This window comes from Anopheles arabiensis, chromosome 2 (genome assembly GCF_016920715.1).
Source record: "Anopheles arabiensis isolate DONGOLA chromosome 2, AaraD3, whole genome shotgun sequence".
Taxonomy (NCBI): domain Eukaryota; kingdom Metazoa; phylum Arthropoda; class Insecta; order Diptera; family Culicidae; genus Anopheles; species Anopheles arabiensis.
Window position 1 is genome coordinate 95,349,701 of NC_053517.1, and position 27,952 is coordinate 95,377,652.

Below are 27,952 nucleotides of genomic sequence, written 5' to 3' on the forward strand. Positions count from 1 at the left end.
AAAGCGCTCAAACGGGGCCAGTTTACCTAGTCTAGGTGGACGTATACACCCCCCTTCCACCAGCCGTATCATATCGATGATTTGTACGGACGAGCCCCAAACACACACACACACACACTCATCCCACTCATACCGTGACCGTGTGTATTAGTACATTGTTTGCCACCCTTTACGGTCATCCCCCTATCATCCGGCCTTTGCGGCGGTGACGGCGGCGTCGTGGCGTAAGTATCGCGCACACACTCTTTCAGCCAGTCGCTCGCGAGCTGTCGTTGCGCGAACATTCGAACAAGTCCGCGCCACAATCAGGGCAAGAAGATCCGTTCTTCGGTGTGTGCTGCACTAACCGAGAAAGGTACGTCTGGTGTGTGTGTTTGTGTGTGTGTGTGTATATATTGTGTCCTTCAAGGCGCAAAAAGAGGACTGTAAGGACTAGAAAAGCTCCCAAAGTGTACCCAGCCTACTGGAATGATCTCAGCATAAACACAGTGTGAGACGATCGTCTATTTTTTTTTCGCGAATGATCTCAGCGTGCGTAACCGTTTGCGATGTGCGCTATAGAGCTCTGTGCGGTGTACGAACCGAGAGATAAATGGCCTACGATGATGATGAGTTTTTGCGCCGACTTTTCACGCGTTATGTAACGGAAAAACGGAACATCGGTAGTGTTGCGAGCGAACGATTCGCTAGTCAGAATGTTGCGCGGTGTGAAATTACGGAATGAAACACCGTACCAGACGGTGTCGGTGTGCTATGGAGAATCGTAGCGAGCAAAGCTTTGCGCTAACCACACGGAGAGTGGCCCATGTGACTAGGTTTCTGACCGCAAAAGAGTTACGCCGCACGAAACGGAACGAATTGGCATTTCTTTTAGCCCGTTTGAGGAATACGATGGGGCTTTTTCTTTTGACTTTGTTTTAAAGATACAATTGACAACCGTATGTACCGGTCGAACTTGATCTCCCACTCCCCCGGTTTAGATAACCCCCCGTGAATGTGAAGGTTTTTATTCCGTTTGCCGATCATCGTTTGCCCATCTCCAACCGGACCCAAAACACATCCCCCCCCCCCCCCTCACACAAGTCGTAGGGATCATCCTCTGCCTCTTGCATCTCTAGCCCCACGCCCCACCCGGGTTGATCGGTGCTCTCGTTCGTTCGCTATGAAAATCGTTTCAAAAATAGAAATTGTATTTTAGCAGCCTTTAAGCAGAAGCGTGGTGTTGCCGCGATGGCCCGGTTTGAATTTGCGGAAGAAGGGGCACTATGGGGGGCAACGGGCGGACATTTGGTGACCGCAGATGTTTTGTTTTTAGCGCAAGGTTCAGTGGTTGTTATGCAAAACACCTTTTTGCACCAGAGCATATTCGCATTCTTGTTGGACAACGGTTTGCGGGTTGGGCAGTTTTTTTTTTTTTAATGTTTGTTTATTATTGTTTTGACCTAAAACATTTATTGCGATCTTATCTAATCGTAGGTTATGCTTACACCGTGCAATAGGCAATCTTCTTCCAACCGAGCTTTGACAGTATCGTCAGCAAAAATGCCCAGCTGGGCGGGTGGTATAGTCTCGTATCAATCAGAGGAACACCCCCTTAAGTGCAATTGTTGGAAGCACATTATCAATCCAGATTGAGATAGAGAAAGTCTGGGCTGGCAATTGGGCTGGCCGCGTCTCCGGGCTTCCATGTGACACGTTTTACGTACGCTGATAGCAATTACGACCGTTGATAATAAGCCATGGACAACCCCTTTCTTGTTCGGATTCGGTACTAAAGCGAAAGTCATTTTGCCCGGCTCAATTTCGATTGGTTTCGCCTTTGCCAAATTGGCAGTCAACAGCCGAGATCACTTCGATCCTGCAAAAGAGCGCAGCACACATTCGCCAAAAGTTTACGGGGACAAGGCCAAAAAAGCCATTCAAAAGACACGCGAGAACCGGTAGTAAGGGAAGATCGTTGGTTCCGTAGGAAGTTACATTACAAAAAAACAACGTCGGAAGGCCACCGCACCCGAAACCGGTTCGAGTTTGCGAATGTCTTGGCTACTCGCGGCGCGATACTTCCCCATGAGTCAATGATCGCGGTTCCCCTCGGGGCGTTTATCGCCTGGAATTTTAGCGCGCTTGGGGAAGTACCAAAAAATGCTGTACCCAGAGTGGGGGTAGCCATCAATTATTATTTTGCCGAAACAGGTTTTCAAAATGATTTCCAGTTCAATCCAGATACCCAATTCTCCTTCGCTCGTTCTTAACGATCAGTTTTTCAGCGCAACTCAACTTAATTATGCTGCGCAAAATCGTGCCCGGTGTAGGACCGGTCGCGAGTGCGTATTCTTTTTGGTAGTTTCTGTTTGCACTCTCATTGCTGATACTGCCGAAACATTCCACCGAAGCGAACGTCCCGTCTCTGGTACGTCAAAAAAAAAAAGAAAATAAGAAAAAGAACGGCACGAGAAGCGGTGATGATGCGAGTGAATCACGTGCCTCGTGCTGATTAGCGCATATGCGCGAGCGCGCGCACGCTCGTCGCGCCTCCGCAGTGCGCGAGTGACGCATGGTTCCGTGCTCTCCGCGTTGCGTTTTGCGATATACGCACACACACACACACATACCAGCAGGAGTGAGAAACGTGTGTGTGCGTCATCTGACCGGGAGGGACAATGTCGCCGCCGCTGCCGCCGTCTCGCCGGCACATGATGTCATCGAAGGCGGGCTGATTGGTGGGTAAGGTAGCAGATGTTATGACGAAATTGCACCGGATTTGAGCGTGCTGCTGATTGGTTTCGATTGATACGGACATCCGGCGGGAATGTTTCTGGCTACTGATAATGAATATCTTTTTTTATTGCAGATGTTTTTTCCTTTTTTTTTGGGAACGAATTTTCGATTATTTGGTGTTTGGTAACTTCCAGAAAATGGTTGCACTTGAAAAGCAATAATAATGCGCAATACCGAAACACGAACGTGTCCGTCCGGAGAAGAGAACAGTAGCTCAAGGATAGAATCCCGGTCTTAGCGAAATGGCGATAATTATGTAAACCCGATCTGGGTGTAGAAACCAGGCAAACGGTGGTTTGGTTGGTGTCATTTGTGGCCGTTCCGTCGTGACAGCTCTATTTCGTCTCCATTGCCAATTGACGCACGTTTTTAAATGCGTTGTTTTTCCATCGGTCACCTTTTCGTTTCTTATCTTCCGTTGTAGTGATCTTCTTAGATGAAGCTAAAAATTGTACTTCAAAATTATTTGGAGGAAAGTGAAGCTTCTTGCAATGTGGAATCGGTTAAGAACCTTCGAAACTGTAGATTAATTACTTCTACTTGAAAACTAGCATTTTACGTGAAACAAGTGCTCTTTTGTAATAGCAAAAGTAATCGAAGTTTGAATATTTTTAGAAAAGGCTTTAAATATTTAAACGTTGACCAGATTATGAGCACATAAAATATGGAGCATAACCCCAGCAGGTCGTTAACAGTAGCAGAAACCCGGTACTGTTTGAGCCACCTAGCGACTATAACAATCAATAAATATAGTCCTCTAATACAGCCGGGAGCGGTAGGAACGGGAGTGTCGTCGCCCAGTACTACCGCGGTTCAATGTCAAGGTCGCACACGATAGTCTCGCAAACCGGCACACCACACCCTACAATGCTTCTTCTGTGCCCTGTTTCGTTGCTAGTGATACCTTGCTTCCCTCCCCTTTCGAGGCGGTTCTTTTTGCGCTACTAACGTCACGCGATAAGTGTACAGTCTCTCTCTCTCTCTCACACACCTGTCGACGGGTAAAGACAGAAGGCTATTGACCACCACCAGCATCAGCACACCATATACCCACCCTACACTGCTCTGCTCGGTGGTAGTGGATGTTGTGGATGGTGTATTTATAGCAAAGCGAACGGAAACCCGTGCTCTACGAGAAGGAAAATGCTCATGTGATGGGAAAAATCGTGCCGAAGTGGCCGAACCGTGTGTATTCGTTCGTATTGTGAGAAAAGATGTGTTCTGTTTAGCCATATGTTTTTTTCGCAGACATAAACGGGCCATTTTTTGGACCGGATTTGCATAATTGTTATGTAAGCTTTTGTGCAAAGGTGTTGTTCAAATGCACAATAACCTATTGCGACCTCATGCATTGATGGAGAACTGTACCACTACTACTCATTTAGAACAGTCAAGATGTATTGTTTCGTTATACTCATCTTGAACCTTTCAATGAAGAACTTAATTTGAGATTGGTGTAGACATGCTTTTGCAGAAATAATGAGGTTTAAAATGCTAGACAAGTGCCTAGAGATCCAGGTTCGTTTAACAATCAACGAACGTGTTGCAAAGTTGTTTTCCATCCTAAGCCAACGACAGCTCGCGTGCAAATGTCCTGTTGTTTAGTACTTGGAGCTCGTAAATAAGCTCAGAATAATAGCCTCATAAACAGTGAGCACAGTAATAAGATTGTGATCTGATTTTATGCATGTTTTGTTTGGCACGTGGAACCTTATCATTAAGTTCGTTCGTTCCTTGTAGAATGGCAAAAATCTATATTGAGCATTTTAAAGTAATGACAAATGCTTTATTTTGCAATCTTAATTGTAATTCGAATAAGTTGCAAGATAGATAACCATTAAGCATTAATTGCAATTACAGCCTTACATCATCAACATGTTCTATCGAGTGCACGATAAGCGCCACTGGCCGTGGCCAAGTTTTGTTTTACAACGCACTTTGCAATTGACAGAAAGAAGCTAATAACCTTCACATTTCTACTTGTGGAGCGTTTAAATTTTAAAATAATGCATTAATCTCATGCTGCGTAAACGATTCTATGAGCCATGAAGAAGGGGAACAATCGAATGTATTCTAGATGCTTCCCCCTTGCGTAGAAAATGTAAACTGTCGCGAGAATGGTCCATTTATTTACGTGCATCTGTGTAAGCGTTTAACTCGGTTAATTTACACTACGATACAGATAAGCGTAATCAAAACCTCATGCCTCGTACGTAGCCCTCGCCGTTTAGTGCGACATTTTGATAAGGGCTTAGTAATTGTCCAGCATTAACCGCAGCAGCGACTTCCTCGCCCGCATCGCATCTTGGTAGCAACTGACAAATGTGTATCTTTTTCATCATCATCCTAGTAGCCCCAGAAAAAAATGGGCTTTTCCCACTACATAAGCTATAAGTTTTCGTGTTTTGCACACTTCCATCACCTTTTTTTTAAATTTTAGAGTGTTGTTACTTATCGATCGTTTCGAATTTCCCCCTTCAACAGAATCTGATCCAAATCGTCGTCCACCGGCGCACCGTTTCCTCGGGTCACACGGGTCACAGGGAATCCGTCGTTTCATTATTTGGACCTAGTGCCGCTCTCGCTCACTCTACCATCTTCGCCTAGCGGTCGTTGGACAAAACCACCGTCAAAATGCATCGCGCAAGAACGGCTCTCCATATGGTGAACCCGATGGGTCAGCAGAACTTTGGCTCGTTTCTGCTAAAGAAACAAGCCTCCAAGGTAATATTGCAGTTGCAAAAATCGGTGAAAATCCTCTAAGCAGTGCATTTGTTTAAACTCGCTTTTCTCGCTTTTTTTTGCAGCTGACCACGGAACTGGTTGCCGCCTCGTCCGTAAAGCTGTACAACTCCGCCGCAGCAGAACCATTCCTGAATGGTTCGTCGTCAAACTACATCGACGATATGTACAATGCGTGGCTGCGGGATCCGGCCTCCGTGCATGCGGTAAGGGAGAGCCCGAGGACATTTTGTTTTTGACCTGTATTTAACCTGCCCGGTTTCCCATTTTAGTCCTGGGATGCATATTTCCGCAACAATTCCTACGCAGCACCACCGAGCCTAGCGCCGGTGCCGAAGAATCATGTCCCCGCCGCACAGTATCTCGGCAGCTCGCTGCCAGCCGTGGCCGGCGCTGGCGCCGCCGTCGGTGGACGTATCGACGATAAGCTCATTGATGATCATCTTGCAGTGCAAGCCATCATTCGTAGCTATCAGGTAATTTTCACCCAACGGATTGGCCTCCTCATACTATCGTCCTCCTTCGTCCTCATTCCGATCGCCGAGGATGTTTCATAGTTTTCAGATTATTATCTGAATATTATGGCATCAAATTATCAAAACCCCCGAACCCTCCGTTCTCTCATACACACGTCATGTGTCTTTCCCCAGACCCGTCCAACTGTTTTTGTTCCCGTTTTTTCCTGAGGCCAATTAAAACCCTTCCAATAATAGTATTCTTTTAGTATTCCTTCAGACGACGGCGGTTATTCGCATAACCTGAACGCCCGATACCTCCCTATCTATACCTGTTTGTTTTCCTTTTTATTTGGGCTAATTTATAGCAGAGCTTACTTTCCGGTCTTTGGAAGGCTTGATTTGGTTGTTTTTTTTTCTGTTACGTATAATCATAGCGTCGAAGTACCGTTTATATCATCTCAAACTGATTAATTATTGTTTATTTGGGACATTTTATGCGTCTCCATTAATTGGTATGTCTCTCAGTTGAACCGTCTTGCATGACTGTGTGGACGTCTAGTTTTTTTCTGTCGAACTACTTTAATGATAGGCAAAGATAGTAAAAATCAGCAGTAGTTAAGGATGCAAAACTCGGAGGATTTTTTCCAGTTTTCTTATTGAAATAAGTTGATTTCGGCGCATTTTCTTTACAAAACATAACAACACACATAGTGAATGCTACAGTTCCGCAATGCTCCAACCATTTGGGAGTAAAACATCGCATAAAGTTGGCGGGAATCGTAACCAACGTCATCCTCCTCCTCTGCCTGTAGTATTTGGTGTAACCGTTGCAATCTCGCATATCGCCTGGCACGTAGGAAAATGACACCCCAACACGTATCTTGCCATTACTTAAACTACCAACAACAACAAAAACAACAAACATCAAACCAAACGCATTAACATTATTCTATATTTAATCACCCCAACAAAAAAAAAAACTACTTCATCGAAACCTACTTACCCCCCTACCGCCTGCAGTCCCGTGGGCATCTGGTTGCGGACATTGATCCGCTGGGCATTCTCAATGCCGAAATCAACCCGGAGCGAGCGAATCTGCGTGCGAATGAAAAAGTTACCCGCAGTTATATGAACTTCGGTAAATGAACAACGCCTTACTTACTTTTCTGCCTATTTTACCTACCTACCTGCTCTTCTAATACTTACTCTTATAGTACATATATATATACATATATAAAGCTTCGCCTTCTAATACATTCAACTTGCATTCTTAGCGTTTAAGCTCTGATTGAGATTCGGATGATGATGTTACCAGAGAGGAAAACATATATAGTAGCTATTCTAAATTAAGGTGCAAATTATACTGCATCGATGTGGAAAAAGATGCTGTAATGTTGTAGCATTTAAATGGGGTCACGAATTAACAACTTACAATAATAGAAAGTTCAAAAGAAATCAAAACTTTAGAAAATCAACGTTTATATGGGTATCAACTACTAACAACCAGCTATGTTTTTTTTGTTCGAGTGGTGTGTTTTGTTTGTTTGTATAGTTTTGTGAGTGTATTACAACAATCTACATGGGAATTATTTTACTCTAGGACATAATATAACATAGAATTGGTGATGTTTGAGATAATCTAACAAAATTGATTTTAAAATCCCTCTAACAAAATCTAAAGTGATAAGACAAGAGCTCTAGCAGCTTCCCTTGCGTCCTAGCTAAATAATTCTCAGTGGAAATTTCAGTTAAATTATTTTTACGTTTATTGCTGCTGTGTTATGTGCTCTTTGTGCTGTTTCGTTTGTCCCTTGTGATTGTATGTTGTACGTGTGCCGTGTTTCCTGTTAATAGTTTTGTTTATTTTGACCCGCTTCTACCCTGCAAATAGTGTTGTGCTCTATTATCCTCTCGTGTGTAAAACATTCCCCTCTCCTTCCCTCCGTGATTGTATCCTTCCTTTCAACAGCCTTATGGATGAAATCGTCCCAACCGGGGGGAGAACAAAAATTTTCTTCAATTATCGCCTCAAATGAAAATCCGTGTTTTTTTTCCCTTCAATTATAATCTTTTTTAGCACTGAAGCAAATATGACTGATTTTTGCCAATTTTTTCTTCATTCCATTCCTTTTCTCTTTCTCTCTTTCTCTCTCTCTTTTCTAAATGTGCGCGATCATTTTATGCTGTGCGTGTGTGTGCGCTCAATATTGTGTGTAACACAATGAACCGGATGATTTCACGCTCTAAACATTTCCACAAATTCAATTCGTATCCTTCGTGTGTTTGATTATAACTATCTTACAAAACTTGCTCACGCAAACACACCTCTTAACACCAACGCTCTCCGCGACGATTTTTGAAACATTACCCGTACTTTGTAAAAATTACGTACCACCCCACCACCACCACCAAATATCCGCGCACACTGCAACGTTTGTGCGTGTTTTTTTGTACAAATCGATCGATCCACGGAATTGTCGCACCTAAACCTTAACTTCGTGGGCATATTATTTACACATTGGTGTGTGTGTTTGTGTGTGCGCGTTTCTCTATTGTATTGTGGTTCGGGCTGTGTGCGTGTGTAATGTAATCATGTATAGATCAGAGGGCATAATGTGGCCCGTCTTGACCCGCTCGGCATCAATAGTGCAGACCTGGACGATAAAACTCCACCGGAGTTGCTGTACTCGTCCTACCGTTTCGGTGAGTATCGATCGCGGCACGACAAAGGGGGAACAACGTGTGTTGTGTATTGTGTAAAATGTGTGTAGAATCCCGTAAGCCACCAAGATGCCACCACCACCTACCTACCTACCTACTATTCTCTCACTGTCTCTGCTACTTCTCACGCGTTTTAGGGCGTAAATACATTCTATCACACCTATCAACAGGCACCATTTACCCATCATTACGCATCTTAATTTTCAAATTGGCCGGATTTTGTGTTTCCTCATTTGCCGTTGATCTAATGCTAGTGATCTTCTACATCACAAGGAAGCCATTAGATTCATGTTCATTCTATCAATTGATGTAGTTGATGATCGTTTTTCAGTTTGAAAAGTGCAATTTTCACAACAGCTCATGCTCTCTCCCCCATCGCAAGCACGATCACACGTATCGATTCTTCCACGCATTTCCTTTAGTTTGAGGCAAGACGCATGTGTGCGGCGCCTTTGCTTGTACTGTGAGTCCTGCTCTAGTGTAAATTCAATCAGAATCTCTCTTACGGGTGCGTCGGATTATATTTTGTTTCTGATTCTGTTTCCTTTTTCTTCTTTGAAATGCGTTTTCTTTCTCTCTTTCTCTCTCTCTCTCTCTCCCTTTTTCTCACACCACAACACCAAACTCATAATTCTTGCGTTGTTTTCCGTTTGAGCATTTGTTTGTGCACTTTTCATTTACTCGAATCGCATAGTACACCAACGGATCTTGGAGTGTGTAAGCAATGAAGATCGGCAGCTGCTGCTGGGGATGAGTAAGGAAGAAACCACCGAAAACGCACAGTAGTAGTTGGAGAGTGCGGCTAATTGTGTGCTCTAGACAATTTGTTTGAAAATCAATTTTACATAATGCGCAAACACGCTATGCAAGCACGCACTGTGTGGAGAATCGTTTTACTCTTTTGTTTCTCTTTTCAAGTGATCTATTTGGCTCGATTTTTTCCTTGTTTTGTTTTGTTTCTTTGTATGCTTTGTTTCCTTTTCTGACTTTATTTTCTTTTTGTAAAACAAGCACCCGCTTTCTTTGTATATTTGCTTCTATAAACAACAACTAACAAAATAATCTAACAACGCTGCTACTACACTTTACTCTACGAAGTACACAAAAATACGCTCGTGTGTTGGTAGAATACATACTCAACTTGTATGATATGCACTTGGATTTTGCTCATTTCCTTGGTCTCCTTTCTCTTCTCTACTCTTCTCTATCGAACTTTCCGTTTTATGCACCGCTTGGGAATGTAAGAATGTTTGTTTTTATTTTTCAACTCACCGTATAGTTGGTAATCTCGTTTGGCACACGATGCAAGGTTTTTTCTTGTTGAATGCCTTCTTAATAAAAAAAAACTAAATCCATTCACAGAAATAAGAACCGCCACTTCCTCATGGTAATCACCCACTCTCTTTCTTTACTTTTTTGCATTACGCCAACGTTTTGATTTTTCTAAACTTTTATCAGTTTTCATCTCGCAAACAAATAGGGCGCTAAAAAAGTTGTTATCCGAATTTCAATCCTCTCTTACTATAATGTTTTTTCTTTTCTGTAACAATTTAAAGCGATGAGTTGTAAGTTAAAGTTTTGCAAATGAACAGACATACAAAAACATACAGAAATATGTACAACAGTGTGTATTGGTTAACACAAGGTTCTTGCAATATTTTAATTATACTCATCATAAAAGTAGAATAGCAAAAGCAAGAAAAAAAATTACAAAATAAAAAGCTCAAACAGACCGAAAAATGCAACAAAATATGAAAATGTTCTATTCAATTATTTCGATCTTCTTCGCCTCTGAGATGTTGCGTTGTTCGGTCTGTTTACATAATTGGTGTGTGGTATTCGTGTGACAGTTGATAGAATAGCAACGAACCAAATATGAACGATTGTCTAACATGTCCCTTTTTTATTTACTTCAATAATTCACGCCATCCGCGCGCTCTCGGCTGGCGCATTTCTACCAAACAGAGGAAGCCGACATGGAGCGCGTCTTCAAGCTGCCGAGCACGACGTTCATCGGTGGCAAGGAAAAGTTCCTGCCGCTGCGCGAAATTCTCGGCCGGCTGGAGAAGGCGTACTGCAACAAAATCGGCGTCGAGTTCATGTTCATCAACTCGCTCGAGCAGTGCAACTGGATCCGCGAGCGCTTCGAAACGCCCAACATCATGACGTACACGAACGAGGAGAAGCGTCTCATCCTGGCCCGTCTGACGCGTGCGACCGGGTTCGAGGCGTTCCTGGCGAAGAAGTTCTCGTCCGAGAAGCGGTTCGGTCTGGAGGGCTGCGAGATCATGATTCCCGCGATGAAGGAGGTGATCGACGTGTCGACCCGGCTCGGCGTCGAGTCGATCATCATGGGCATGCCGCATCGTGGCCGCCTGAACGTGCTGGCCAACGTGTGCCGCAAGCCGCTGCACCAGATCTTTACGCAGTTCGCTGGTCTGGAGGCGGCCGATGATGTAAGTGGCGAGTCGACGGCGGACTGGCACGGCTTAACAACTTACTAATGGTGTCCTTCTTCTTCCCTAACGCTTCACCAGGGCTCCGGTGATGTGAAGTACCATCTCGGCACGTACATCGAGCGTCTGAACCGTGTGACGAACAAGAACATTCGGCTGGCGGTCGTCGCCAACCCGTCCCATCTGGAGGCGGTCGATCCGGTGGTGCAGGGCAAGACGCGGGCGGAGCAGTTCTACCGCGGCGACGGCGAGGGCAAGAAGGTGATGTCGATCCTGCTGCACGGTGACGCTGCGTTCTGCGGCCAGGGTGTGGTGTTCGAGACGATGCACTTGTCCGACCTGCCCGACTACACCACGCACGGTACGATCCACATCGTGGTGAACAACCAGATCGGCTTCACGACCGATCCGCGCCACTCGCGCTCGTCGCCGTACTGTACGGATGTGGCGCGCGTCGTCAATGCGCCCATCTTCCACGTGAACGGTGACGATCCGGAGGCGGTGATGCACGTGTGCAAGGTGGCGGCCGAATGGCGTGCCACCTTCCACAAGGACGTGATCATCGACATCGTGAGCTACCGGCGCAACGGGCACAACGAGATCGACGAGCCGATGTTCACGCAGCCGCTGATGTACAAGAAGATCCGCGGCACCAAGCCGGCGCTGGACATCTACGCCAACCAGCTGATCACGGAGGGTGTCGTGACGGCCGAGGAGGTGAAGAGCGTGAAGGACAAGTACGAGAAGATCTGCGAGGAGGCGTTCGAGCAGGCCAAGATCGAAACGCACATCAAGTACAAGGATTGGATCGATTCGCCGTGGTCGGGCTTCTTCGAGGGTAAGGACCCGCTGAAGGTGGCCCCGACCGGCGTGATCGAGGAGACGCTGGTGCACATTGGCAACCGGTTCTCGTCGCCACCGCCGAACGCGGCCGAATTCGTCATCCACAAGGGTTTGCTGCGCGTGCTGGCCGCCCGCAAGGAGATGCTGGAGAACAAGACGATCGACTGGGCGCTGGCGGAAGCGATGGCGTTCGGCTCGCTGCTGAAGGAGGGCATCCACGTGCGCCTGTCCGGCCAGGACGTGGAGCGTGGCACCTTCTCGCACCGGCACCACGTGCTGCACCATCAGACGGTGGACAAGGCGACGTACCGGCCGCTGTGCCACCTGTACCCGGACCAGGCACCGTACACGGTCTGCAACAGCTCGCTGTCCGAGTTCGGTGTGCTCGGTTTCGAGCTCGGCTACTCGATGACCAACCCGAACGCGCTCGTCTGCTGGGAGGCGCAGTTCGGCGACTTCAACAACACCGCACAGTGCATTATCGACCAGTTCGTGTCGTCCGGCCAGGCGAAATGGGTGCGCCAGAGCGGTCTGGTGATGCTGCTGCCCCACGGCATGGAGGGCATGGGTCCGGAGCATTCGTCGGCCCGCGTCGAGCGGTTCCTGCAGATGTGCTCGGACGATCCCGACTACTTCCCGCCCGAGTCGGAGGAGTTTGCCATCCGGCAGCTGCACGACATCAACTGGATCGTGGCGAACTGCTCCACCCCCGGCAACTACTTCCATCTGCTGCGGCGCCAGATTGCGCTGCCGTTCCGCAAGCCGCTGATCGTGCTGACGCCCAAGTCGCTGCTGCGTCATCCGGAGTGCAGGAGCAACTTCAGCGAGATGACCGATGGAACTGAGTTCAAGCGGTAAGCTTTTTATTTTATTTTATTGGTGCGAATTATGGACAGAATGGTGTGGATCCTCATCGATGAACTCCTCTCTATCTTGCAGATTGATTCCGGATGCACTGACCGCCGAAAACCCGAACCAGGTGAAGCGTGTCATCTTCTGTACCGGCCGTGTGTACTACGACCTGCTGAAGGCGCGCCGTGACCGCAAGCTGGATCACGACATTGCTATCAGCCGCATCGAACAGGTTCATATCTGCAGCTCTGTTTTTTTCTTCAGAATTAGTGTTTGTGACAAATGTTTTCTTTTTGTCGATTTCAGATTTCGCCCTTCCCGTACGATCTGGTGAAGGCCGAGTGCGCCAAATACCCGAACGCTGAGCTGGTCTGGGCCCAGGAGGAACACAAGAACCAGGGCTGCTGGACGTACGTGCAGCCGCGCTTCGACACCGCGATCAACTCGACCCGTGATTTCAGGTAAGCATTCTACTGCGATGTGTGCGAATCGTGTCCCATTTCGTTTTGTGTTCGTTGTTCCATCCGGTTCCGTTCATCCACACACACACAAACACATATACAAAACAAATCCTCCTTCAGTTCGGAATTGGCAGTTGCAAAAAACGTCTGCTCTGGTTGTTTTTGACGAAATCAAGACAACATTATTCGTTGTTATGCGACTTAAACTAGTTTTTTATGTTGATTTTGTATCATCTCCGTATATATCTTTCTCCCCGATTTGGTATGGTTATAGACCGTTTCTAATTACAGTGGAGTGCCATTTATCCGGTTATCCGTTTATCCGTGCTGTTGAGAAATGACAGGTGACCTTGCTTTCTGAGAAGGATATTTAAAAAAACGGTTATCAGAGCACATTGTGATAACAAAATACACTATAATTCATGGCAAATTTCAAACATTCTTATTGGAAAACATAAAGCTAAAAACCATTTGCTGATTTGTATAAAAAAAGATAAATTTCAAACAAAAATCAAGATTTTCTGCTTAAATATATTCTTTGATTCGTGTTATTCACATATCCGGGCAAGGTTAAGTCCCGATGAGCCCGGATGAACGGCGCTCCACTGTATTTCAAATCTAAAATACTTACACTATACAGACACCATGCACACAACACCAATCCCCATCGTCATACCGTTGTCTCTCCACACACGTTCATTCACTATTTTAAATGTTTAGCCAAACACGTATCGAAAACCTTCCTACTTGAACATAGGTAAAAGGCATATCGTTTCCTTCTGCGCTGCAACCCACCTAGTACCTGAACCTGTGCTGTGCCACTGTTTATTCTCCCTTTCTTGTTTTTTACTATCTCCTCTACTCACCTTTTACCACCAGCTGTATTTCTTTAGATGAAAGCGCGCACCTCACCAATAATCCTTACTATCTATCTATCTATCTATCTGCACACCTTTCACACCGGTTTTGCTCTGTTGCGGTGCTCTCTTTTCTACTATTTCACTTTACAATTTCACCTCGATTTTCCTATAATTACCTTTTCTTCACCTCTAATTTACCCGATCTTTCTCTCTCGCTCTATCTCTCTGGTATGCTAGTAGAGTAATGCATATATAAATATTTGTAGACGGTATCTCCGTATGTGTAGTACAACAATTGGCTTTGCAAAGGGAGCGGCGTACGTAAAATGAACGAATGTCTCTTCTCATTCGAATCGTAAATTAGTGGCGCTCGGGTTGTGGGAATATGCAAAATTGAGTGACACGGATGCACTGATAAGGACTCGGATAAGTAGAGGGAGGAGAAAGGAACACGGTTCCGTGCTAATTGTGTTGGGCCGCAGTGTAAAAATCTCTCTAAATTAAGCTCTCGGTGATGGGTTTCTCGATAAGTCAAAATTAGCCGCAAAATTTGTCCCGCTTCCCCCCCACTTGTAGCGCTAAGACGTAGGGCCGTGTAAATCTTGTGGCACACCGATCCCTTTATTCCACACATTCTCCGCAACAACTTCCCCTCAATTTTCTCTCACTGCTAATTTCCTTTGAATTTAAGCTAACGCGTAGCGAGTTTTAGAGTATGTTTCCCATTATGTGTTGCTAGTAGTTAACAGTTGTCTCTTCTTTGTTTTGATTAGTTTTTTTAGTTCCTGTGTATGTTATTTTATTATGTTTGATTTATGTTTATGTTTGGTTTTGAAAAGCAGTGATAATTTCGTTTTATTTCTTGTGTTTTATCAGTTTCTTACCCCGTTCGTAAGAGATAGCGTAATGCCCAGTACTGTTCCACTTTGTGATAAGTTACATTTTTTTAGATTTATTTAATTTTTTCGCGCCTTAATTCATCACAATGTAGAACTTATTTTGAATTCGCTTACGTACTACAATTACTTAAATTTAGCATAAACGCGAAAGCAAATGCTCCCTTTTTAATTTCTTCGCCCCCCCACACCTCATTACATTTAGTTAAAAAAAACCCACTTTACGATTTAAAACCAATTTGCGACCTCTAAACACACAAACACACCCAAAAGCAAAGAATATGCAAACCGACCAACACGAGGCCCTCCTCTCCTCCCTCTCGTTCTTCATTTTGCAGCGTCGTGGGCGACGAAGGAGCAAATGAAGGTTACAAAGATGTGTTTGAGGCATACAAACCTAAAGACCGGCCGTCGACCGCTGGCAGCGATACGCGACAGGACCCGCCGCCCGCCGGGGCATCAGTGCATTCGCCGCCCGGTGCCACTGCTAGCAATAGTAGTAGTAGTACCTCCGCCGACGGAACAGTCCCGCCTAAAACAGAACGCTCCTCTTGGTTTAGTCGTTTGTTCGGGTTTGGCGGCTCGCCAGCAGTCCAAACACCACCACACTCACAGTCGTCCCCCCAGAATACACCATCATCCCCCATGCACCACACGACCACCACCACCAACCCTCCCTCCACTAACGATAGCCGTAGCGAAAGTGCCAATACTACTCATAACCACAACCCTCCTCCTCATGCCCGTATTGACAGCGCGCAAGAAGAAAAGCTTGTGCAGCAGAAAACCAGCCAAGGATTCAATATCCCGCAGGGTACCTTTAACTCTCCGACGAGCGGTTCCGCGGCCAGCAAGGGTCGCAAAGTGCGAATCTCATCGCGACCACTTAGGTGAGGGGCCTCAAAATCCAAACCAACCAAACCAAACCAACAACCCTAAAAAAAAAAACCTCATACACAAACCCTAGCTTTTCCTCTCTAGCTTCTACTACTATAGAATATTTTTATAGTAATTCGCTAAGTACATGCGGTAGTCGCCGGTGGCTTGTGTGATAGAGGCTGGCGGCTACAACGGCTGCTGCATTGCTTGCTTTTTTTACTCTCTTGCCGTGTGAACACGTTGCGCGCAGTAGCTTTGAAAATTGGCCAGTCAACGCATTTGCATCGCAGTCAACAGTTTTGGGCACTTTGCTTTTGTTACGCTTTCGTTTTGTTGTTTGTTTGTTCATTGATTTATTGTTATCTATTTTTGTTTTGTTTCTTAGCATCTTCTTTTGTTTCATATTTATTACTTAATTGAAGTTATATTTTTGGAAATTATTTTTTTATTTTTTAAACCCAAAACAATTGACTGATGCTTCTGTTTGTTGTTATCGTATTGTTTGCGCGTTGTTAGCACATGTACTGTTTGTGTATTGGCTTGTACTTGTTTTTCTTTATTTAAAAAAAATCTTATCTTTAGTTTTCTGTTCACTAAAGATTGATTGGCTCTTCACATTTTTTTTTACAAATTTGCACTTTTTTAATTTGTTTTTTTTCTCTCTTTTTTCAATTTTGTGTTATGTTGTTATTCATTCTTTCTTTTTATTTGTTCTTGTCTTCTTTATCGTTATCTATTTTTGTTTATTTATACATTTATTTATATTCATTTATGTTTACATCATAAGTATTACGATTTAAAATTTAAATGGTTGTATGCTTTTCAATAATCGTTTTGTTTCATTAACTAATTTACTGTCATTTATGTTGGCTTGTTTCAAAATGACAATGTTTATTTAGATGTTAGAAAACTTTCATAAGAAGTACTAATATTGGAACATAGTATTGTTCTTTATTAAACTAATTATCTAATGCCTTTGCATTTCGTGCAACAATTGGCTTTTAAGTGTGTGCATAGTAGTTAGCTCAATCCCACCTTCTGTTGGCTTTCTGTATGGCTTGGGTCACCTCAACACGTTTGCCGTTAAAATTTATCGTTTTAATGTTGTATCTATTGCATCGAAACAAACATTTCTTCTGTTACATACTCTCTCCCTCTCAATTACACCGCCGTGAATCATACTGTCATCTCATATTGTTCAGTTTCAGTATGGTTTATTCATTCTACTACAACACCACAGTTATTGTACAATCTTCTTTTTCAGTACACATTTTTTGTAACCCCTTATCATATTTCCTACATACTTTTTTGTGTTTTGTATCGTATATTATTAACCCAACCACAACTGATTTGAACAAAAAAACGATGCATTGTTGCTAAATTGTGCTACCTAGAAAATTAAAGTCCTCAACTTTACCCTCTCACCAGACCTCTCTCAACCCCAACACGAACGATAAACATTTACTGATGATTACCTTTTATTCTATTTTCGACTATTTTTATCTACGACAACCTGCTGCTCCCGCTGCTACTACCCTACTGCTACTCGACATTCCACACCCAGCTATGTCGGACGTCCGTGTGGTGCATCTACTGCAACGGGCTCGAAGGCCCAACACTTGAAGGAATTGAAAAATCTGCTGGACGACGCGATGGCCTTGTAAATTACACGTTCGTGCTGTAAACGCGGGGAAGAAGGACGGGGTTGTTTAATGTTTACATGCTGGTACCGGATGGAGCATCCTCTGGAGCAAAAACCACCACCACGCACTACACCCCAACGGACGACTAACGCCGGCCGAAACCCGCCGCCAGAACGTGGACCTTTTTAATGTTGTTCCCTCCCCTTGGTTTGATCATCAACCCCATTTTTGATCAATAACGATAACGAATGGTACACACACACAGGGATCATCTCTATCACGATCGGCAGCAACATTATGCGTGTGCGTGTGTGTGTGTAGCGCGCTGGACTCTCCTATACATATATTATTACGATATTACGAAGTGAAACACACACACACAGGATAATACACCCTTCGACATCCTAACGAGAGGCGGCAGCAGCAGTAATTGGCGACACATGCGTGCGCTCCCCCTTTTATTGCTTACGCTCGGTTATTTATGAAGTTTTCGCTAGTTTTTAGTAGTTCTATTTAAAACACGAAGGCAGATAGTGTACGGGGGTTTGCGAAAGTGAAAGTGAACACAAAACTAGTAGAGAAATTCATTTAAATCCATTATTACACGCTCGCTCTGCAAGGTGAATAAAAGCTGCGTGTTCAGTAGGAGGATTTTTTGTTCTTTTGCTTCTTGCGTAACACATAGCCCTATCAACACTACTACTAGTACTACTACTGCTACCCTACACCCCTAATTGTAATAGTTTTCTCTAGGAAGAAACAAAAGGAAAATCAAAAATGTAAAGCTCATCTCTGAAAAGAGGATAGTAATTTACCTTCAATACATAGAGACACCAATCGCGTTCCGTTTGATCACATAGCATAGCCTTTATTTTGTTTGGTTTGGTTTTATGTTGCATGTTTTCTTCAGATCGTTTTCGTTGATGCTTTATTGTTAGTGTATCGTTTTCATTTATGTTTTTTTGTTTTTGTTTTTTCATAGAATGCGTTACTAAAGCAGCTTAAACAAAGCATAATTTAAATGTTTAATATCGATCTTCAAAGGCAGTTAGGAAAATAGTGCAAATACTCAGCCACAATGCGTCAACGATTTCAATCTTAACATGATGTGTTGAAGGGTGGGCAGCATTGCAGCTTTATAAACAACACCGCATAGATATATACCGGGTTTTTCCAGGAGTTCTCATAGGGCCATTTTATTGACTTTTTCTTACGTGAAATGAGCATAATGTAATGGAAATTGGACTCTATAGCACCCTTGTTGGACACATCTGTCTTAAAAGGATGCCATAGAGTCCAATTTCCATCATATGAAATTCACTTCCAATAGGAATGAGTCAAGGAAGTATCTCACAACTTTGACAACCCTTGGAAATCCTGTAATGGGATGGACAGACTTTTATCATGATGAAATCGATTGGTGCTTTCGTTTTTAAAAAAAAGAAAAGACACACTTCTGACCTGTACCGTGTACATCGTTGAGAAACGTTTAACAAACAACATTGGGACGCAAGGCGTATTAACAGAGGCGCATACATACTCACTACTTAAATGATAGAAATATGATACAAGTGAAAATGTGAAAATGTTACAAAAGAGTTCTTACAACTTGGTCTACTGAATCCCGTTTTATTCCTTATACCGTGCTGTTCTCTTAATGAAGCTCACGACACGTGCTCCCTCTTTTGCCTGTTGCTGCGTGCCATAGGAAACTCGCGTGCGAGGGCAAAAACTCAGTGTTTAATCGCGATTTAAGCTCTCTTATGCACACACAAAAACAAACCAATATATAAATATTCACACGCACAAAGTGCTTTAAGTGGCTGTAAATACACTTGTTGTTTAGGGAGAGCGAGAAAGGGCGCTGCGCTCTACCATTACTGATCAAACGGAACGCGATTGGTGTCTGCGCATTAAGCATGTTAATGGTTCGGACAATTGGAGCAAATGTAAGGATATATTTTGGAAGCACTTTTTAGCACTCTAACCCGCGCACACAAAACGCGCATCCCCTAGCACCCGGTTCTTGGCACTGATACTTAAGTGAAACTAATCTGTAACTCTAATGAAATGATACATGGATGATACAACAACACATATGATAATTCGGAGGAGGCTCTTAACGCAGCTGAGCTGAGCGGAGTGATGCGGATTAAAAAAAATAAAAAATAAAGCGATCGCTAGTAGTCGATACAGTTACAAAATATTAACTAAATTAGAGCAAATGGACCAGAAAGAGCGAGTGCATTCGGAAGACTTTTATGTGTTGGATGACATGTAATTAACGTTGCTTTTGCTTTGCTTCCACGTGCCCTGTTTTCAGTTACGTTGGACGAGCGGTGTCTGCCTCGACTGCCACCGGGACGAAAGCGACCAACATACGCGAGTTCGACGTGCTCCTGAAGGATGCGATGAGCATCGGAAAGCCGCCCCGACGGATGCCCCCGACGAATGGTGGCGGTTCGCTGCTGCCCGGTCGCAGCAGTTCGAATGAAAAGCGGGAAACGAGAAAAATCAAGCGTGTCGGGTTTGCTTCGTTTCTGTTTTAGTGTGAAATGCGTTGCTGCCGGCTGTTTCGGAATATAAAATTGGATTGAATCACCCGTTTGTAGAAGGTACGTGTTTTGTGTACGTGAGTTTGGACAGTGTCCCGTCCGATATTAGATGATTAATTTATTTTGCATTCAAATTTTACATTTCCGTTTTCTACACAAAAAGAGAAAACGTGTGTGTGTGTGTGATCCTCCCCTTCTTCCTGAATGTGCAGCACGTACTCGTGCTCGCGTTGTGTCCTCCTCTCTCCCTTTTGCATATTAATGTGTTTGTTACCTACTTATGCGATAGCGCGGATAAATTCCTAGATTTATCGCCGGCGACGGTCGGACGATTTCTTCAGCTTCTTTGGCCCCTTGACGAAGCACCAGTCGACGGCAATCGTCTGGCCGAGCACCTCCGACCCGTTCAGCGCTTCCTTCGCCGCCAGCGCCTGCTTGTACGTTTCGTACTCGACCAGCGCGTACCCCTTGAGGAAGCCGGTCCGGCGGTCCAGATTCAGGTGGATGTTCTTGATGTCGCCGAACTCGCAGAACTTCTCCTGTATGTCGTCCTCCTGGGCCTCCTCGTGGATCGCCGTCACGAACAGGATCCAGCCCTCGACCGAACGCTGGGGGCCCGGTTCCGCCTCCTCCTCGTCGTCCTGCAGCCGCTCGTAGTCGATCGTTTCGCGGGGAATGCTTTCGTTGCCGAACCCGCGTCCCTTGCGCTTGCGGGCCTTCTCCTTCAGCCGCGCGATGCCCTGGTCGCCATCCTCGTCCACCTCGAACTCCTCGTGGTTGTAGATATCGAGCACGTCCGCCATATTATGGTGCTGGGGGTGTGTAAGTTTGGAGGGGGGGAAAGTGTGTTTTTCCCTTGAGATTTTCACTAAATTTTCACCGTCGTGGTTTTTGGTGTTTGCAAACTTTCTACGATTTTTTTTCTGCCTTCCGTACGGTCTGACAGCTGTCAAACGGAACTCACAGCATACTGTCACGCGGCCTAGGGGAATGCTGTCAGTCGAGGCTGTCAGTTGCCAGATTCAGTTTTCAAAAATATCGGTAGAGCAGTAAGTAAAAATTTATTTCATTTTGGATTAATATTCTATACTTTCTTCTAAATAATGCTCAGAGGTCAGACCAGTTAAGGGAAGATTTTTGTTCGTTTTATTTTCACTGTACACAGCACATTCAATTTTCCTAATTTAACTCGATTTCAATCGAAAATTATAAACGGATCAAATTATACACAATTCTCATCTATCTTTTCCTTCTTCCGCCAATGGACTCGAGGCTTGATGGGCATTATTATTGGTAGGGGTAAGGGTTTTTAAAAATAGTCAACAATAGTGTTTCGTCTCCCGCAGCTGTTCCGCCTTCAAAATCACCGGTATTCGTCCTACTAAGCCTACTTTACTTCTTCTCTTCCCCCTCCGGTTTGGTCGGTTTTTTGCTGCCAATGTTGTACAGCCGGTTCTGTGTGTCCCACAGCTTCGTGTAGAGGCCGCCGCTCCGGAGCAGCTGATCGTGCGTACCGCGCTGACCGACGCGCCCATTCTCCAGCACCAGTATCTCGTCCGCGTCCATCACGGTGGACAGACGGTGAGCAATGCAGATGCTGGTACGATTGTCCGTCGCCCTTGCCAGCGCTTGCAGAATGTTCTAAAAGCAAAAATACACACCGTTTCCATGAGAAAACACATTATTTTACTGTCTCCCCCCATGTTAAACTCACCTGTTCGGTGATGGAGTCCAAGCTGCTGGTAGCCTCGTCAAAGATCAGAATCGGTGAGTTCTTCAGGATGGCGCGCGCAATCGCTACCCGTTGCTTTTCTCCCCCGGACAGCTTCAGGCCCCGTTCGCCGACCTGCGTTTCGTACTGCTTCGGCCACTGCAGGATCGAATCATGCAGATCCGCCATGCGGGCCGCGTTTTCCAGCTCCGTCTGCGACTTGGACAGATCACCGTAGTGGATGTTGTGCCGGATCGTGTCGTGAAACAGGACGGAATCCTGCGGCACCACCGCAATCGCTTTCCGCAGGCTCTGCAAATCCACCTCCCGTATGTTCTGCCCATTGATCAGAATCTCGCCCGTGCTCGGTTCGAAAAAGCGGAACAGCAGTCGCACCATCGACGACTTGCCCGACCCGGATCCACCCACGATCGCTATCTTCTTTCCCGCCGGGATGGTAAAGGAAAGGTCCTTAAAAATTTCGTTGCTCTGCGCGTACCGGAAGCCCACGTTGCGGAACTCGATCGAGGCCGTCTCGCGCCGCACATCGAGCGGTGGCGCATTCGCCCGGCTCTGGATGGCGCTCTGCACGCCCATCAGCGTGAACATGGTGCGCATGTCGAGCAGGGCCTGCCGCACCTCGCGATAAACGCTACCGAGGAATCCGAGCGGGATGGACAACTGAAATAGCAGCCCGTTCACCATCACCAGATCGCCCACCGTCATGCGGCCCTGGGCGATTTCGTTCGCCGCCATCACCATAATCGTGCTGAGCGCCACGCTGAAGATGGCATTCTGGCCAAAGTTCAGCAGGGCCAGGCTGGTGCTCGTCTTCAGGCTCGCATCCTCGTACTTCTTCAGCACCTGGTCGTACCGGTTCGCTTCGTACTGTTCGTTGTTGAAGTACTTTACCGTTTCGTAGTTGATCAGCGAATCGACCGCCTTATTGCCCGCCTCGTTCTCGGCCTGGTTCATGTAGATGCGGAACTTGGTGCGCCACTGGGTCACCGCGAGCGTGTACGCACTATACACGCCGACGCAGCCCATCGACAGGGCGGCATACGCCATGCCGCATTTCATACCGAGAATGCTGGACACGAGCGCCAGCTCGAACATGGTCGGCACGACGTTGAACACCATCGCCGTCAGCACAAAGTTAATGCCACGCGATCCGCGGTCTATTGTCTGTGTGGAAGGAGAACATTATTGGCAAAGAATTCGAGCAAATTACGGGTCCCATTTACTCGAAAAATACCTTAGAAAGTGCACCCGTTTGTTTGCTGAGATGAAACTGTAGATCGAGATTATGCAGATGCAGGAACACATTGGTGGCAATTTTACGAATCGAGTGCTGTGCCACGCGGGCAAACACGGCGTTCCGAAGCTCGTTGAAACCGGCTGCACCGGCGCGGGCAATGCCATCTGCAAGAAAGCATCCATTAAGCGTCTGAAATCGCTTTGGTTTCATTCTTTCTCCTTACATCCCAACAGCACGGAAATGGTTAATGCGGACGCCGCCTGTGGTACCGTGTCCATGCTCAGCACGTTCAAATTATCAACTCCCATTTTGAACAGGAACGGGACGCACACATTCAGCACCTTTGCGCCGCCCAGTAGGCCCAGCGAAATTAGGACCCTTAAAAGAACACAAAATGGCGATTATTTAAAGAAAAAACGGTTACGGAAATTACTTTCATTTCCACGTCTCGCACTTACCGCTTCCGCACCATCGCATCGTCCTTGGGCCAGATGTAGGTCGCCATCGCTTTGATCATATCCGTCGCGGTAATCTCCGGCCCATCGTACGTCCCGATCGATTCGCCCGAGGCCGGATGGTGCCCTAGATGGAAACAATGACGAATGGGTGGTGGTTGTTTCGTGAATGGAGCTTGCAGTGAGGGTTGAGTTGCAGGGAGAAGGAAGGACGACCCGTTCGATGTAATGGCGGATGTTGGTTTCGCTAGCGGTGGCCCCCTGAGCATTGACGATGAGAAGGAGGAAGGATGCAATCGGTTCGTCATGCTACTATCGCCACTGCGGCGGTAGTACCGTTCTTGCTGTGCTTGCGGTCGTTGTCGTGTCGCACTATGGGACGAATCGGTGGTTCGGAGTTCCCATGGCGCTAAAGGTAGGTTTCGGTTCCGTTCGTAGCGATTCGTTATGTTCAAATTCCATTTTTTTTTCAGTCGCCCGTATTCACAAACGACAAAATATTCATCGATTTCAACGTTTATTGTGGAGAGACAGGAGAAAAGGGAAAGAGAAAGAAAGAGAAATACCAGAAAATAACGTCACCCCCGGTGTAGCTGACTGAATTCGGTATAAAGCAAACAGAAAAACAAACAAACAAATAGGGATATGTTACCAACCGATGATATTCAGAGAAAAGGTCTGTACAGAAACAATTTTGAATTTTGTGTGCATAAAATATATTTCTTGTTGCAATCAATGACCCGTACACCATTTACAATGTGTGCACGAATGGCAAAACGGAAACAACTTGGTGCCAGGAGATGCCAAAATATTGGTAAAGTGAACGGAATATGAACAAAAACCGATAAGCAAAACTCAAGCAGCAACACACAGCTTAACAAACACGCCTTATTTACGCGCAAGCCTTGGAGTTATTCATGAGATGAGATTTTTTTGTCACTTGGGTTAGTAATTTCAGACTGCTTTTCGTCGTATGGAAAAAATGCAGTTACGTTTATGATATGCTGTGCAATGTTTAATTTATTTGTGTAAAAATGAAAAACAAAATGTCTCATGCCGTTCTTTCTAGTGATGGGGAAAATAAAGTTTTGGTCGGAATCGATTCCGGCTAGCTCTGAAGATTCCTGAAATCGATTCCGGAAAGTAGGTCCGGAATCAATTTCCGGAATCGTTTCCGGAATTGGTACCGGAATTAGCTCCGCAATCAGAATCGGCTCGGAAATTGGCTCCGGAACCGGTTCCGGAATCAGAATTAGTTCCGAAATTAGAATTGGCTTTGAAACGGAGTCGTTTCGGTATCTCAATAAGAATAGGTGTTAGGGTCCAATGATGCTACGTACTGATAGCTGCAAATAATCAAAGATTACTTGTAAACGATCTATTCTCATGGAGATTCCGAGTCATATCGCTTCCGAAACTTCTTATTTCAATTCAAGAACTGATTCTCATCCCGAAGCTAATTCCAATTCTGGAATCAATCTTGATTTCGTTACCGTTAAGTTGCGATTCCCAGATCGAAGCCCATTCCGGACCCGATTCCGATCACATAATCAATTCCGAAACCGACTCCGGCTCCAGAGTCAATTCCGGAATTTGCTGCAGAATTGATTCCGAGTACGGAATCGGAATCGGGCAGGTCCGATTCCAAGCTCCCATCACTAATTCGTTCACAACTCTCTTACCTTTCCGCTTCTTTTGAAAGATGTTCAGCAGAGCGTTCTCGGTCGCTTGCTGATTCTTCTCCGGCAGCGCTCCCTGGGTGGCATAGCTTCGCCGCTGCCCCCATGGTTCCGAGTGTTTCCTTTTCCGGTTATCATGGTACCAGTTCGCGACGGCGACCGCACTTACATGCAGTTGCTGAAGGAGCGTGGAGCAGGAAATAAAACATACAGTAAAATCAATGTAAAATGAAACCATTGCCAAACATTGGTTTGTGTGTGTGAGTGGGGCATTTTAAAAGCTGTTTTTGATTTTATTCAAAAAGACTTCACACTCGCGACGGTACTCTCGGTAAGCGGTTCCGGCCGTGCTTAGGCCCGCCAGCTTGTTAAGCCCCTCGATGCTTTGCCTGCATTCTAGCAGCAAAAAGTCCACCAACCGCAGTGCAATCGCTCGGATCGGTTCGAGCGGTGGCGTGGCGGCGAACGCGACCGCCTTCATGTGGTGAATGTTGCGCTCCACGAACAGCACCGTCAGACAGACGGCCAGATTGTGGCTGAGCAGATCGTCCCCGACGAAGAACAGCTGCTCATCGAGCCGGTGGTCGGCGAGAAAGCGATACTTTTCCCGCGGCAAACGCAAACAGCGCAGCTCCGGATCGTGTTTCATAAACGCATTGATCGTGCCGATGGTAAGCTCCACAAAGTCGTCCGGATTCGACGGGATGGAAAAGCCGTACTCGAGCAGCAGTTTGGTGTTGTTGTGCGTACCGTAGCTAATGAAGATTTGCTCCCCGGCCCGGTACGCTGTGTCGGTGTGTAGGTTGTAGTACAGCTCCAGGGGCCGTTCCTTGAGCAAGCAGTCGCGAATTTGGGACGTGGAGAGTGATAATCCGTTGACGGTTTTGGCACCACATCGGTGGTTGAAAAAGTCCAAAAACGGTGCCAGCGCCATGGACGGCTCGTCGGCAAGGAAGTCTTCAAACAGTGACCCGGATGGTAGGAAGCTGTTGATCATTTTGACCGCCATCGGGTCTAGGAAAACGCTGCGCGTGTTAACAACGAAGTAAGCCCATTTAAACCTCTCCAGCTCGACCGTATCCTTCCATTCGTCCCGGAGGACGGAATTGATTCGCTCTAAACCGCTTTTAATGAGCCCGTTCTGCTCTACCATTCTTTGCAGCAGCACCTCGGACAGATAGACCAGCTCCTGCTTGGTACAGAAGTATGGATTCGAGAATGTCTGCGGCAGCGATTGAAGGTAAGGATCGAAGTGGGCCGATTTCGCCACGCACAGGTAAAACGCAAGCAGCGCCTGAAAGGGAAGCTTCTCCAGCGACTGTGCTCGCTCCTGGACGGCCGACTCGTCGAACATGCTGCGGAAGTGTTCATCGCGCTCCAGCACGTTCAGGCCGATCAGGGCCTCAAAGGGTAGCGCTATTAGACAGTCCGCCTCGGCGAGCGGTTTGCGTGAGTACAATCCTTTGCCGGTGCACTCAAACCGGCCAATCCGGAGGCCCGTTTCATTCCGCCAGCCCAATCCTTTCAGCCAGCGGAAGAGTGGAACGTGGTCCACACACTCGGACGGATATTTTGCGCCTTTTGTTCGTTTTGCCTCCCTGCGTATCGAGGTCATTCCGTCAGCTGTCATAGCGCGTCGGGATTATGTAAGCCAGCCAGGCAGGCTTGTTTGGATTGCCTTCAAAACACGCACGTAATATCCCTTGACCTTGGCCTTGTTGCGGATGGGGTGGGTTCTGTGGCCCACCTTTCCTTTGTGATAACAGGTGCTTCGTGCGGGAGTTTTCGGTCTCCCGATCTCGACAATCTCCACTCCTCGCGGATACGTGCGGTGCGCAAGCGGAGGAAGGAGAGCGAAAAGATGATTCACGGCTGAAATTGAACACACAGATCTGCTATCAGTCAATACGTGAGCGGGTTGGGGGGGGGGGATTTCTTTTTGTGGGAATGCAAACAACGGGGGAAGCATGTAGCCCATATTGGCAAAGCATCTGTTCACTCTCCACCTTCCGCCGCACGCCACACGCACCAAACCGCACACAATCCGTGGAGCACTTTCGTGATTTAGTTACGCACTTCGCGAGAGCACCGCCGCCGGTGGTTCCTTTGAACGCGTGTGTGTGTGTGTGTAAAGGGTGCAATTGAGCGCGTTAAAACTAAGATGCACTTACCCGAGACTGTAGCCGGCAGTGAGTTTCGCTCAGCGGGTGATGATTTTTAAACGAAAGTCGTACACCTTCGAGAAGATTGCGATTCAATTGCGGAGCTTGTTTTGATACGACGTGCAGCAGCGCGGCCATTTTTCAGCTGACAGCAGCAGCAGCAGCCGCAGCCAGAGTGACCAGAAATACCGATTTATCTGTATTCCTACCGATTTTTTATATGCCTACCGATTCACATATGACCACCCTAAAACTACCGATTTTCCATTTATCCTACCGAAAATCACAGATATTTGATTATTCAGTCGTTCAAGCTTAATCTGTGGCGCTTGGGTTGCTGTTTCAAGGATCGCTATCCTCATTTGTTACTTATCGCGCTGTTGCACGTTTGTTTGCCTGGCACTTTTTAGTTTTATCCGTTAAAATTTAATGTTCCTAATAAGTAGAACATGTCAGTTGTGGGGATTCCGAGAATTGCTCGTCAAAGAAAATTATTTAAATTTGAATTTGAATCTCGCTGTCCGCGGTTTAAGCTCACCTGAC

The 27,952-nt window shown here is 46.0% G+C and overlaps 3 protein-coding genes across 7 annotated transcripts; 1 reads left to right on the top strand and 2 right to left on the bottom strand.

Moving 5' to 3' along the window:
• Positions 1-222: 222 nt before the first annotated feature.
• On the top strand, positions 223-20,207 carry LOC120895189 (2-oxoglutarate dehydrogenase, mitochondrial-like). 4 transcript variants are annotated; one of them, XM_040298301.1, is made up of 12 exons: positions 223-355; positions 5,263-5,502; positions 5,586-5,726; positions 5,793-5,996; positions 8,579-8,681; positions 9,394-9,453; positions 10,665-11,155; positions 11,237-12,852; positions 12,938-13,082; positions 13,157-13,311; positions 15,823-15,957; positions 17,511-18,448. In XM_040298301.1, the coding sequence occupies exons 2-12, from the start codon at positions 5,413-5,415 to the stop codon at positions 17,608-17,610; spliced, it is 3,240 nt and encodes a 1,079-aa protein (XP_040154235.1). In that variant the 5' UTR covers positions 223-355; positions 5,263-5,412; the 3' UTR covers positions 17,611-18,448. The 4 variants fall into 4 exon arrangements, with proteins under 4 accessions (XP_040154235.1, XP_040154236.1, XP_040154237.1 ...); XM_040298302.1 differs by lacking the exons at positions 15,823-15,957; positions 17,511-18,448 and adding an exon at positions 19,913-20,207; XM_040298303.1 differs by lacking the exon at positions 15,823-15,957.
• Positions 20,208-20,211: 4 nt separating this feature from the next.
• LOC120895191 (RNA-binding protein 8A) lies at positions 20,212-21,089 on the bottom strand. Its single transcript, XM_040298308.1, has one exon. The coding sequence runs from the start codon at positions 20,945-20,947 to the stop codon at positions 20,453-20,455; it is 495 nt and encodes a 164-aa protein (XP_040154242.1). The 5' UTR covers positions 20,948-21,089; the 3' UTR covers positions 20,212-20,452.
• A 178-nt stretch (positions 21,090-21,267) lies between these two features.
• On the bottom strand, positions 21,268-27,573 carry LOC120895190 (ATP-binding cassette sub-family B member 7, mitochondrial). 2 transcript variants are annotated; one of them, XM_040298307.1, is made up of 7 exons: positions 27,419-27,573; positions 25,251-25,425; positions 23,572-23,695; positions 23,337-23,491; positions 23,111-23,277; positions 21,859-23,040; positions 21,268-21,785 (listed from the first exon to the last, which is right to left on the bottom strand). In XM_040298307.1, exons 1-7 carry the CDS (start codon positions 27,545-27,547, stop codon positions 21,537-21,539), a joined length of 2,181 nt encoding a protein of 726 aa, XP_040154241.1. In that variant the 5' UTR covers positions 27,548-27,573; the 3' UTR covers positions 21,268-21,536. The 2 variants fall into 2 exon arrangements, with proteins under 2 accessions (XP_040154241.1, XP_040154240.1); XM_040298306.1 differs by having other exon boundaries at positions 23,572-23,977.
• Positions 27,574-27,952: the final 379 nt, after the last annotated feature.

Coding starts and splice junctions, on each gene's coding strand:
- LOC120895189 (XM_040298301.1), top strand. CDS start 5,413: ATGCATCGCGCAAGAACGGCTCTCCATATGGTGAACCCGATGGGTCAG. Junction 9,454..10,664: donor GCAGCTGCTGCTGGGGATGA/GTAAGGAAGAAA, acceptor TCTACCAAACAG/AGGAAGCCGACATGGAGCGC. Junction 11,156..11,236: donor GTCTGGAGGCGGCCGATGAT/GTAAGTGGCGAG, acceptor ACGCTTCACCAG/GGCTCCGGTGATGTGAAGTA.
- LOC120895190 (XM_040298306.1), bottom strand. CDS start 27,547: ATGGCCGCGCTGCTGCACGTCGTATCAAAACAAGCTCCGCAATTGAAT. Junction 23,978..25,250: donor CTTTCAAAAGAAGCGGAAAG/GTAAGAGAGTTG, acceptor ACCTACCTTTAG/CGCCATGGGAACTCCGAACC. Junction 23,278..23,336: donor CATTTCCGTGCTGTTGGGAT/GTAAGGAGAAAG, acceptor GCTTTCTTGCAG/ATGGCATTGCCCGCGCCGGT.
- LOC120895191 (XM_040298308.1), bottom strand. CDS start 20,947: ATGGCGGACGTGCTCGATATCTACAACCACGAGGAGTTCGAGGTGGAC.